This window comes from Leucopleurus acutus (genome assembly GCF_964270905.1).
Source record: "Leucopleurus acutus genome assembly, chromosome: 1".
In the NCBI taxonomy this organism is placed as follows: Eukaryota; Metazoa; Chordata; class Mammalia; order Artiodactyla; family Delphinidae; genus Leucopleurus; species Leucopleurus acutus.
Genome location: NC_139142.1, coordinates 165,893,359 through 165,907,432, shown reverse-complemented (window position 1 = coordinate 165,907,432; position 14,074 = coordinate 165,893,359). Strand labels below are relative to the sequence as shown.

The window sequence follows — 14,074 nt, the reverse complement described above, 5'->3', positions numbered from 1 at the left end:
GGCATACAATGCATAAACATGTAATCTGTATGACAATATAGCCCAACGAAGGGGATAGAAAACAGAGTTATACAGAAGCAAAGTTTTTATATACTCCTGAAATTAAGTTTTGTATACTCCTGAAATTAACCTCAACTAGATAAATTAAGATACTTAATTGTAACCCCCAGAAAAAGTGACATCACATGAAACAGGGAAGTAGGAAGCTCTAGGGTTTGGTCCCTCCCCCCAAATAACTAGTAAACTAGGGAAAAAAATTATCAGAGTAAACTATTTTGGAACTCTGGAACCTGACTGGCACTTATGACAACCAGGGAAGTGCCTGATGAAGGGAGAGGCTGATATTTAGTAAGTAAATGACGTGCACGAACCAGCTACCAGCCTCCTTTGCTCAGCCCTGCTGTAGCTGTGGGGACAGCGGCCCACATTCTAGAAGCAGCTGGCTGGTGGTAGGGCAGACAGTGGGGACCCTGTCTTCCAAATTTGGGGTTATACGGTTCAGTCAGTGTGCTTTGGAGAGTGGAGTCCTGTGGGGCTGGTGCAGACGTTCGCCTTGATTTCTGCTCTCTCAGGCTGCAGCAGCTTTCCCCCACTGCATCTAACAGAAGATTTAGAGGGCCAGGAACACCTTTTTGGAGCCAGACACTTAAGGAAATCTTTGTCAGGTCACTGGCTAACCACGGAGATAACAGAACAGAAACTTCAGTGACCACACAAGAAGGAATACACGCTTTGTAAAAAATAGTTTGGAAAACGCACAAATGGACAGGCCCTCAATAAGCAAAGATCAGCAATTCCTCAGAAGTGGGAGAATTTTATCTCCAGAGCTAACCAACTGTAATATTCAGAATATCTAATTCTCAAAAAAGAATTACAAAGCATACAAAGAAACAGGAAAGTGTGTCCAGGAAAAAAGAATTTGACAGAAACCACCCTTGAGAAATCCCAGACATTGGAATCACTGGTCAAATATGTTAAATCAAATATTCTAGGGCTTCCCTGGTGGCGCAGTGGTTGAGAGTCCGCCTGCTGATGCAGGGGACACGGGTTCATGCCCCGGTCTGGGAAGATCCCACGTGCAGCGGAGCGGCTGGGCCCGTGAGCCATGGCCGCTGAGTCTGCGCGTCCGGAGCCTGTGCTCCGCAATGGGAGAGGCCACAACAGTGAGAGGCCCGCGTACCGCAAAAAAAAAAAAAATATTCTAAACATGCTCAACAAGCTCAAGGAAAAAAAGAACAAAGAATTAAAAGAAATAAGGAAAACGATAAATAAAATGAGAATACCAATAAAGGGACAGAAATTATATAAAGGAACCAAACAGAAAGTTTTGAGCTGAAAAGTACAATAACTGAAATGAAAAGTTCACTAGAGGGGTTCAACCTCAGATTTGAGCAGGCAGAAGAATCAATAAACTTGAAGATAAGACAATCAAAATTATCCAATCTGAGCAGAAAGAAAAGAGGATGAAGAAAAATGAACAAAGCCTGCTTAAGGGACCTGTGAGACACCATCAAGCATAACAATATACAGACACCAGGAGTCCTAGAAGAAAAAGGAGAAGAGAGAAAAGGGCAGAAAAAAGTCGGGAGAAATAATGGTTGCATATTTGCTAAATATGATGGAAATATATAGGAACAGAGTGTATACTACTGAAACTAAGTCATATTATTCAACAGGTTTAAATTTAAGGTGTTAATTGTAATCTCCAAGGTAAACACTAAGAAAATAATTAGAAAATATACAGAAAAAAAGATGAAGGGAATTGAAACAGTATACTACAAAAAAAAAAAACAAATCAGCTACAAAAATGGCAGTAACAGAGAAACGAAAGAACAAAAGAGGTATAAGATATATAAAAAAATAAGTAGAAAATGGCAGAAGTCCTTCCTTATCAGTAACTACATTAAATGTAAATGGATTAAGTGTTTCAATTAAAAGGCAGAAATTGGGGACTTCCCTGGTGGTACAGTGGTTAAGACTGTGCTCCCAATGCAGGGAGCCCAGGTTTGATCCTTAGTCAGGGAACTAGATCCCACATGCATGCCATAACTAAGGAGCCCATGTGCCACAACTAAGGAGCTGGTGAGCTGCAACTAAGACCCAGCACAACCAAATTAAAAAAAAAAAAAAAGTTAAAAAAAAAAGGCAGAAATTGGCAGAATGGATTTTTTAAAATATGATCCAACTATATCCTGTCTATAAGCTCACTTTAGATACAAAGAGGTTGAAAGTAAAAGGACAGAAAAAGATATTGTATGCAAAAGAGAGCTCGCATGGCTATATTACTGTCAAAATAGATTTTAAGTCAAAAAAGGTTCAAAAGACAAAGTTCATCATGTTGATTTAAAAAATTCAATCCATTAAGTGATACAATTATAAACATATACACGCAACTAACAACAGGGCCCCAAACTCTATGAAGCGTGAAACTGACAGAATTGAAGGAAGAAAAAAATAGATAAGTCAACAATAATACTTGGAGACTTTAATACCCTGATTTCAATGATAGAACGTCTATACAGAAGATCAAAAAGAAAACAGAAGACTTGAACACCATAAACCGACTAGGCATAACAGACATCTATAGGCATTCTACCCAAGAGCAGAACACACGTTCTTCTCAAGTACACACAGAACATTCGCCAGAACAGGTCAAATGTTAGGCCATAAAACAAGTCTCAAAAAATTTAAAAAGACCAAAATCATACAAAGTATGTTCTTCAACTACAATGGTATGAAATTAGAAACTAATAACAGAAATTTGTGAAATTAACAAACATGTGAAAATTTACACCCTCCTAAATAGCCAAAGGACCAAAGAAAAAAATCACAAGGGAAATTAGAAAATATTTTGAGATGATGAAATTGAAAACACAACATACCAAAACTTACAGGATGAAGCTAAAGCAGCGCTTAGAGGGGAATTTGTACCTGTAAAAAGCTGTATTAAAAAAGAAGTCTGGGGAAATTCCCTGGCAGTCCAGTGGTAAGGACTCCACACTTCCATTGCAGGGGCCACGGGTTCGATCCCTAGTCAGGGAACTAAGATCCCACAAGCCATGCAGCGTGGTCAAAAACAAAAACAAAAAAGAAGCCTGGAACCCTCCTACACTGTTGTTGGGAAAGTAAACTGGTACATTTACATTGGTACCTAAACCACTATGGGGAACAGTATGGAGGTTCCTTTAAAAACTAAAAATAGAACTACCATATGATCCAGCAATCCCACTCCTGGGCATATATATCTGGAAAAAGCCATAATTCGAAAAGATACATGCACCCCAATATTCACTGCAGCACTATTTACAACAGCCAAGACATGGAAGCAACCTAAATGTTCATCGGCAGAGGAAAGGATAAAGAAGACATGGTACATATATACAATGGAATATTAGCCATAAAAAAGAATGAAATAATGCAATTTGCAGCAACATGGATGGACCTAGAGATTATCATACTAAGTGAAGTCAGAGAAAGACAAATATGATTTAACTTATATGTGGAATCTAAAAAAAATGATCAAATGAACTCATTTACAAAACAGACACAGACTCAGACTTTGAAAACAAACTTATGGTTACCAAAGGGGAAAGGTGGGGGTAATTAGGAATTGGGAATTAACATATATACACTACTATATATAAAACAGATAATCAACAAGCTTCTACTGTAGAGCACAAAGAACTCTATTCCATATTCTGTAATAACCTATATGGGAAAAAGAGTCTGAAAAAGAATGGCTATATGATAATGTGTAACTGAATCACTTTGCTGTACACCTGAAACTAACACAACATTGTAAATCAACTATACTCCAATATAAAATTAAAAATTTTAAAAAAAGGACAGTGGTGGGGCTTTCCTGGTGGCGCAGTGGTTGAGATTCCGCCTGCCGATGCAGGGGACGTGGGTTCGTGCCCTGGTCCGGGAAGATCCCACATGCCGCGGAGCGGCTGGGCCCGTGAGCCATGGCCGCTGAGCCTGCGCGTCCGGAGCCTGTGCTCCGCAACGGGAGAGGCCACAACAGTGAGAGGCCCGCGTATCGCAAAAAAAAAAAAAAAGGACAGTGGTGATAAACTGTTCAGTGAGTGATGTAAATTAAAAAAAAGCATGTATTTTAAAAAATCAATAACAAAACCTTAATCTTAAAAAAACTGAAAAAGATCAAACTAACATCAAAGCAAGTAGAGGGAAGGAAAAAATAAAGATTACACAGGAAGTAAATGAAATCAAGAGTAGAAAAATAATAGAAAAATCAATGAAACCAAAAGTTGGCTCTTTGAAAAGATCTTTAAGTTAACAAACCTTTAGCTAGATTGACAAAGAAAAAATACAGAACACTCAAACAACTATGAAAGAGAGAATAAAACTACCAAACTTACAGAAATAAAAAAGGACTATTAGGTAATACTACAAACAATTGCATAGCAGCAAATTAGAAAACCTAGATGAAATGGACAAATTCCTAGAAAGACAAACAACTGAAAACAGACTAAGCAATAGAAAATCTGAATAAACCTATAACAAGTAAAAAAAAAAATGAAACTGTTATCAAAAAACTTCCAAAAAATACCCAGGACTAGATGGCTTCACTGCTGAATTCTACCTAACATTTAAAAAGAACTGGGGGGATCCTAGTAAGAGAAAGAAGAGAGATATTTGAAACACACAGACACAAAGTGGAAAGCCATGTGAAGACAGAAGTGAAGATTGAAGTAATACATCTATAAGACAAGGAACTTCAAGGATAGCATAAACCACCAGCAGTTAGGAGCCAGATACACCAGAAATACATCTACACGTGGAACAACTCCTACAGAACACCTACTGAACGCTGGCAGAAGACCCCAGACATCCCAAAAGGCAAGAAACTCCCCACGTACCTTGGTAGGGCAAAAGAAAAAACAGAGACAAAAGAATAGGGGTGGGACCTCCACCAGTGGGAGGGAGCTGTGAAGCAGGAAAGGTTTCCACACACTAGGAAGCCCCTTCACGGGCAGAGACTGCGGGTGGCGGAGGCGGGGAGCTTTGGAGCCGCGGAGGAGAGCGCAGCAACAGGGGTGCGGAGGGCAAAGCAGGGAGATTCCCACACAGAGGATTGGTGCCGACCGGCACTCACCAGCCCGAGAGGATTGTCTGCTCACCCGCCGGGGCTGCGAGCTGAGGCTCGGGCTTCTGTCGGAGTGCAGGGAGAGGACTGGGGTTAGCGGCGTGAACACAGTTAGTGCGCCACGTCTAGCCAGGAGGGAGTCCGGGAAAAGGTCTAGAGCTGGCGAAGAGGCAAGAGACTTTTTCTTCCCTCTTTGTTTCCTGGTGCGTGAGGAGAGGGGATTAAGAGCGCTGCTTAAAGGAGCTCCAGAGACGGGCACGAGCCGCGGCTATCAACGCGGTCCCCAGAGACGGGCATTAGACGCTAAGGATTTTGTTGAAGGCTGTGTGCGAGCACAGGTCACTATCCACACCCCTCTTCCGGGGAGCCTGTGCAGCCCGCCACTGCCAGGTTCCCGGGATCCAGGGACAACTTCCCCGGGAGAACGCACGGCGAGCCTCAGGCTGGTGCAACATCACGCTGGCCTCTGCCGCCGCAGGCCCGCCCCGCACTCCGTGCCCCTCCCTCCCCCCCAGCCTAAGTGAGCCAGAGCCCCCGAATCAGCGGCTCCTTTAACCCCGTCCTGTCTGAACGAAAAACAGACGCCCTCTGGCAACCTACATACAGAGGGGGGGCCAAATCCAAAGCTGAGCCCCTGGGAGCTGTGAGAACAAAGAAGAGAAAGGGAAATCTCTCCCAGCAGCCTCAGAAGCAGCGGATTGAAGCTCCACAATCAACTTGATGTACCCTGCATCTGTGGAATACATGAATAGACAACGAATCATTCCCAATTGAGGAGGTGGACTTTGGGAGCAAGATTTATGATTTTTTCCCCTTTTCCTCTTTTTGTGAGTGTGTATGTGTATGCTTCTGTATGAGATTTTGTCTGTATAGCTTTGCTTCCACCATTTGTCCTAAGGTTCTATCCATCCGGTTTTTAAAATTTTTTTCCTTAATTATTATTTTTAATTTAATAACTTTATTATATTTTACTTTATCTTCTTTCTTTCTTTTTTCCTTCCCTCCTTCCTCCCACCGTCCGTCCCTCCCTCCCTCTCTCCTTTCTTTCTTTCCTTCTTCCTTCCTTCCTTCCTTTCTTTCTTCCTACTTCTACTAATTCTTTCTCTCTACTTTTTCTCCCTCTTATTCTGAACCGTGTGGATGAAAGGCTCTTGGTGCTGCAGGCAGGAGTCAGTGCTGTGCCTCTGAGGTGGGAGAGACAACTTCAGGACACTGGTCAACAAGAGACCTCCCAGCTCCACATAATATCAAACGGCAAAAATCTCCCAGAGATCTCCATCTCAATGCCAGCACCCAGCTTCACTCAACGACCAGCAAGCTACAGTGCTGGGCACCCTATGCCAAACAACTAGCAAAACAGGAACACAACCCCACCCATTAGCAGAGAGGCTGCCTAAAATCATAATAAGTCCACAGACACTGCAAAACACACCACCAGACGTGGACCTGCCCACCAGAGAGAAAAGATCCAGCCTCTTCCACCAGAACACAGGCATTAGTCCCCTCCACCAGGAAGCCTACCTAACCCACTGAACCAACCTTAGCCACTGGGGACAGACACCAAAAACAACGGGAACTACGAACCTGCAGCCTGCAAAACGGAGACCCCAAACACAGTAAGATAAGCAAAATGAGAAGACAGAAAAACACACCACAGATGAAGGAGCAAGATAAAAACCCACCAGACCTAACAAATGAAGAGGAAATAGGCAGTCTACCTGAAAAAGAATTCAGAATAATGATAGTAAAGATGATCCAAAATCTTGGAAATAGAATAGACAAAATGCAAGAAAACATTTAACAAGGACCTAGAAGAACTAAAGATGAAACAAACAACGTTGAACAACACAATAAATGAAATTAAAGATACTCTAGATGGGATCAATAGCAGAATAACTGAGGCAGAAGAATGGATAAGTGACCTGAAAGATAAAATAGTGGAAATTACTACTGCAGAGCAGAATAAAGAAAAAAGAATGAAAAGAACTGAGGACAGTCTCAGAGACCTCTGGGACAACATTAAATGCACCAACATTCGAATTATAGGGGTCCCAGAAGAAGAAGAGAAAAAGAAAGGGAATGAGAAAATATTTGAAGAGATAATAGTTAAAAACTTCCTTAATATGGGAAAGGAAATAGTTAATCAAGTACAGGAAGCACAGAGAGTCCCATACAGGATAAATCCAAGGAGAAATACGCCAAGACACATATTAATCAAACTGTCAAAAATTAAATACAAGGAAAGCATATTAAAAGCAGCAAGGGAAAAACAACAAATAACACACAAGGGAATCCCCATAAGGTTAACAGCTGATCTTTCAGCAGAAACTCTACAAGCCAGAAGAGAGTGGCAGGACATATTTAAAGTGATGAAGGAGAAAAACCTGCAACCAAGATTACTCTACCCAGCAAGGATCTCATTCAGATTTGACGGAGAAATTAAAACCTTTAAAGACAAGCAAAAGCTGAGAGAGTTCAGCACCACCAAACCAGCTTTACAACAAATGCTAAAGGAACTTCTCTAGGCAAGAAACACAAGAGAAGGAAAAGACCTACAATAATGAACCCAAAACAATTTAGAAAATGGGAATAGGAACATACATATCGATAATTACCTTAAATGTAAATGGACTAAATGCTCCCACCAAAAGACACAGATTGGCTGAATGGATACAAAAACAAGACCCATATATATGCTATCTACAAGAGACCCACTTCAAACCTAGAGACACATACAGACTGAAAGTAAGGGGATGGAAAAAGATGTTCCATGCAAATGGAAACCAAAAGAAAGCTGGAAGAGCAATTCTCATATCAGACAAAATAGACTCTAAAATAAAGACTATTAGAAGAGACAAAGAAGGGCACTACATAATGATCAAGGGATCGATCCAAAAAGAAGATATAACAATTATAAATATTTATGCACCCAACATAGGAGCACCTCAATACATAAGGCAAATACTAACAGCCACAAAAGGGGAAATCGACAGTAACACATTCATAGTAGGGGACTTTAACACCCCAATTTCACCAATGGACAGATCATCCAAAACGAAAGTAAATAAGGAAACACAAGCTTTAAATGATACATTAAACAAGATGGACTTAATTGATATTTATAGGACACTACATCCAAAAACAACAGAATACACATTTTTCTCAAGTGCTCATGGAACATTCTCCAGGATAGATCATATCTTGGGTCACAAATCAAGCCTTGGTAAATTTAAGAAAATTGAAATTGTATCAAGTATCTTTTCCGACCACAACACTATGAGGTTAGATATCAATTACAGGAAAAGATCTGGAAAAACTACAAACACATAGAGGCTAAACAATACAAAGTGATCACTGAAGAAATCAAAGACGAAATCAAAAAATATCTAGAAACAAATGGAGACACGACGACCCAAAACCTATGGGATGCAGCAAAAGCAGTTCTAAGAGGGAAGTTTATAGCAATACAAGCCCACCTTAAGAAACAGAAAACATCTTGAATAAACAACCTAACCTTCAGATTCAATGCAATCCCTATCAAACTACCACTGGCATTTTTCACAGAACTAGAACAAAAAATTTCACAATTTGTATGGAAACACAAAAGACCCCGAATAGCCAAAGCAATCTTGAGAACGAAAAACGGAGCTGGAGAAATCAGGCTCCCTGACTTCAGACTATACTACAAAGCTACAGTAATCAAGGCAGTATGGTACTGGCACAAAAACAGAAAGATAAATCAATGGAACAGGATAGAAAGCCCAGAGATAAACCCATGCACATATGGTCACCTTATCTTTGATAAAGGAGGCAAGAATGTACAGTGGAGAAACGACAGCCTCTTCAATAAGTGGTGCTGGGAAAACTGGACAGGTACATGTAAAAGTATGAGATTAGATCACTCCCTAACACCATACACAAAAATAAGCTCAAAATGGATTAAAGACCTAAATGTAAGGCCAGAAACTATCAAACTATTAGAGGAAAACATAGGCAGAACACTCTATGACATAAATCACAGCAAGATCCTTTTTGACCCACCTCCTAGAGAAATGGAAATTAAAACAAAAATAAACAAATGGGACCTAATGAAACTTTAAAGCTTTTGGACAGCAAAGGAAACCATAAACAAGACCAAAAGACAACCCTCAGAATGGGAGAAAATATTTTTAAATGAAGCAACTGACAAAGAACTAATTTCCAAAATTTACAAGCAGCTCATGCAGCTCAATAACAAAAAAACAAACAACCCAATCCAAAAATGGGAAGACCTAAATAGACATTTCTCCAAAGAAGATATACAGACTGCCAACAAACACATGAAAGAATGCTCAACATCATTAATCATTAGAGAAATGCAAATCAAAACTACAATGAGATATCATCTCACACCAGTCAGAATGGCCATCATCAAAAAATCTAGAAACAATAAATGCTGGAGAGGGTGTGGAGAAAAGGGAACACTCTTGCACTGCTGGTGGGAATGTGAAATTGGTTCAGCCACTATGGAGAACAGTATGGAGGTTCCTTAAAAAACTACAAATAGAACTACCATATGACCCAGCAATCCCACTACTGGGCATATACCCTGAGAAAAACAAAATTCAAAAAGAGTCATGTACCAAAATGTTCATTGCAGCTCTATTTACAATAGCCGGAGATGGAAACAACCTAAGTGTCCATCATTGGATGAATGGATAAAGAAGATGTGGCACATATATACAATGGAATATTACTCAGCCATAAAAAGAAACGAAATTGAGCTATTTGTAATGAGGTGGATAGACCTAGAGTCTGTCATACAGAGTGAAGTAAGTCAGAAAGGGAAAGACAAATACCGTATGCTAACACATATATATGGAATTTAAGAAAAAAAAATGTCATGAAGAACCTAGGGGTGAGACAGGAATAAAGACACAGACCTACTGGAGAACGGACTTGAGGATATGGGGAGGGGGAAGGGTAAGCTGTGACAGGGCGAGAGAGAGGCATGGACATATATACACTAACAAACGTAAGGTAGATAGCTAGCGGGAAGCAGCCACATGGCACAGGGATATCGGCCCGGTGCTTTGTGACCGCCTGGAGGGGTGGGATAGGGAGGGTGGGAGGGAGGGAGACGCAAGAGGGAAGAGATATGGGAACATATGTATATGTATAACTGATTCACTTTGTTATAAAGCAGAAACTAACACACCATTGTAAAGCAATTATACCCCAATAAAGATGTTAAAAAAAATAAAATATAAAAATAAAAAGAATTAGGGGGACTTCCCTGGTGTTGCAGTGGTTAAGAATCTGCCTGCCAGTGCAGGGGACACGGGTTCAAGCGCTGGTCTGGGAAGATCCCACATGCTGCGGTGCAACTAAGCCCGTGTCCCACAACTGCTGAGCCTGCGCTCTAGAGCCCACAAGCCACAAATACTGAGCCCACATGCCACAACTACTGAAGCCTGTGTGCCTAGAGCCCATGTTCCGCAACAAGAGAAGCCACCACAATGAGAAGCCCATGCACCACAATGAAGAGTGGCCCCCGTTCGCCGCAACTAGAGAAAGCCTGCGTGTAGCAATGGAGACCCAATGCAGCCATAAATAAATAAATAAATAAATTTATTAAAAAAAAAAAATTGGGACTTCGCTGGTGGTCCAGTGGCTAAGACTCCATGCTCCCAATGCAGGGGGCCTGGGTATGAACCCTGGTCAGGGAACTAGATCCCAGATGCTGCAACTAAGTGTTTGCATGCCGCAACTAAAGATCCTGCGCACCACGATGAAGACCCAACGTAGCCAAAAATAAATTTTAAAAAATGGATATCATCAAAATTAAAAATATTTTATGTATCAAAGAACACTATCAAGAAAGTGAAAAGAAAACCCAACAGATTGGGGAAAAAATATTTGCAAATTGTATATCTGGTAAGGGGCTAGTATCTAGAATATATAAAGAACTCTTACAGCTCAACAGTGAAAAGACAAACAACCTAATATAAAAATGGGCAAAGAGTTCTCCAAAGAAGATATACAAATGGCCAGCGAGCACATGAAAAGCAACTCAACAACATTAGTTATCAAGGAAATGCAACTCATAACCACAATGACACACCACTTTACACCCACTAGGATGAGCAGAATCAAAGAGGGACAATGGAAGGCGGAGGCAAGGATGTGGAGAAATTAGAACCCTCATACACTGTTAGTGGGAATATAAAATGGTATAGCCACTTTGGAAAACAGTGTGGTAATTGCTTAAAAAGTTAAACATAGAGTTACCATATGATCCAGCAATTTCATTTCTAGGCATATGCCTGAGAATTAAAAATGTGTCTACACACAATCTTATATATGAATGTTTACAGCAGCATCACTCACAATAGCCAAAAGTAGAAACAACTTAAATGTCCACCAATTGATGAATGGATAAGTAAAATGTAGTTTATCCATACAATGGTATATTTTTGTCAATAAAAAGAAATGAAGTACTGAGACGTACTACACCATGTATAAACCTTGAAAACATTATGGTAAAGTAAAAAAAGCCAGTTACAAAGACCACATAATATGATTCCTCTTAAAAGAAATATCCATAAGAAATCTATAAAAACAGAAAGTAGACTGGTGGTTGCCTACAGCTGGGAAGACTGGGAGAAATGGAGAGTGATACTAATGGGTAGGTACAGGGCTTCTTTCTGGAATGATGAAAATGTTCTGGAATGTGTCATGATGGTTGCACAACTTTGTGAATATATTGAAAACCACTAAAAGTTGATTTTATGATACATGAATGGTCTCAATTATAAAAAAGCAGAAAAAACCCCAACACACCGAAAGACTAGAAAATTGCTAGTCACTATCTTTCATTTTGGTTTAATTGGTTTTATAAAATAGATGTTTGTCTGTTGTCTGTAGGGGTAACCAGAAAGGGAGAAATGAGAAAGACCAGGGTTAATTCTTCATCTAAACTTGGAGGGAGAGACCCCAAGTGGAAAATTAACTGATGGTAACCAAAGAGGAGAGGAAAACATGAGATTAATGAGCTTCTGCAACAAGAGTCTGGAGACTGGTTTGGGTCCAAGAATCCCCTTCTCGTGGTTACCCTAAAATGTAGTACCTTTGGTCCTCTTGAAGTTGTCAAGTTTATACTCTAGACCTTCCACAGCTGACACAGAATGGCTTCTAGGCAACCCCCGCTTTACAGATCTCTTTGAAGGAGAAATCATTTCCTGGTTGAAGAGATTTCTTCGAACTTTGGTCACTTCTGAAAGCATTAAGAAAAAAAGAAAGTCAAATATTAATAAAAGCCACATGTGGGAAAAGAAAGATATCCAAAACAGAGAATCTGCTTGAGGAAGCTATTTTACAGGCTGACTGCTATATTCACATTTACTAATAGGATTTCCTTAAATAGTACACTCACATGGTATATCAAAACTATTTACTTCCCTGATGGCGCAGTGCTTAAGACTTCACGCTCGCAACGCGGGGGCCCTGGGTTCGATCCCCGGCCAGGGAACTAGATCCCACGTGCATGCCGCAACTAAGGAGCCTGCCTACCACAACTAAAGGAGCTCACGTGCTGCAAATAAGACCTGGTGCAACCAAATAAATAAATAAATATTAAAAAAAAAACTTAAAAAAAAGTTTTTAGAAACTACTTACATTTGTAAATTTAATTTAAACCCAACCTTTCAGGAATACAAGGAAGGCCCACATCACTTAAATTAGAAGTTTTATTCACTGTAAAATGGACATAATCCTTAAGTGAGAGGTTGGATAATGTAAATCATAGTCCTTTTAATATATCCCAGTGTTACGATATTTTTCTCACATTGGAACTTTTTGCTGCTTTGTATTTCAGCGTCAAGCAGAGAAACTGTTCTTTTCAATCCCAGAGATTTCATTTTTCTTCTTTTGAGTATTTTACTAATTTGCTGGGATACAGTAGTCCCTCCCTATCTGCAGTTTCACTTTCCACATTTTCAGTTACCCGCAGTCAACTGCAGTCTGAAAATATCAAATGAAAAACCCCAGAAATACATAAGTCATAAGTTTTAAAGTTGTGTGTCTTTCTGAGTAGTGTGATAAAATCTCATGCCATCCTGCTCTGTCCCACCCAAAACATGAATCATTCCTTTGTCCAGCATATCCCACCCGTTAGGCACTTAGTAGCCAGCTGGGTTATCAGATCAACTGTAGCAGTATAGCAGTGCTATATTCAAGTAACCCTTATTTTACTTAAATACTTCTTGTGTCCCAAAGCACAAAAGTAGTGATGCTGGCAACTTGGATATGCTGAAAAGAAGTCATAAAGTGCTTCCTATAAATAAAAAGTTTCTCAACTTAAGGGAAAAAAAAATTGTATGTTAAGGTTGCTACGATCTATGGTAAGAGTGAATTGTCTATCTGTGAAACTGTGAAGGAAAAATTCACGCTAGTTTTGCTGTCACAACTCAAACTGCAAAAATTATGGCTACAACGCATGAAAGTGCTTAGTTAAGATGGAAAAGGCATTAAATTTGTACAAGATATTTTGAGAAAGACCACATTCATGTAACTTTTATTATAGCATATTGTTATAATTGTTCTATTTTATTATGGTATTGTTAATTCTTACCATGCCTAATTTATAAATTAAACTTTATCATAGGTATGTATGTATAGGAAAAAACATAGTATAGGGTTTGGTACTATCTGAAGTTTCAGGTATCTGAGGGTATTGGAACGTAACCCCTGTGGATAAGGGGGAAACTACTATATTTTAAATCCTCTTCCTAACTCCAGAGCATGAGAGTTGTAACCATCTAGACTCAAAGTTAGGAAAAATAGCTGAAGAGTCAGGAAATACTTGACAAAGCCAGCAGGCTAGCATTTTAATCTTAATCTTAAGCAAGATGGCCTGGTGGAGGCTATTCAAAAATTCACCAAGAGTAAAAAAATTCTAATTGCAAGTCACTTAAATAAAAACCA

General features: G+C 39.8%; 1 protein-coding gene across 1 annotated transcript in view; it reads right to left on the bottom strand.

Moving 5' to 3' along the window:
• The window catches only part of TICRR (TOPBP1 interacting checkpoint and replication regulator), a gene marked incomplete at both ends in the record, with an annotated part of 48,546 nt that overhangs the window by 11,517 nt on the left and 22,955 nt on the right, over positions 1–14,074 (bottom strand). Inside the window, one exon of the mRNA XM_082850982.1 lies at positions 12,219–12,365. Coding sequence (XP_082707108.1) covers positions 12,219–12,365 — 147 coding nt within the window. The remainder of the gene's footprint in view (positions 1–12,218; positions 12,366–14,074) is intronic.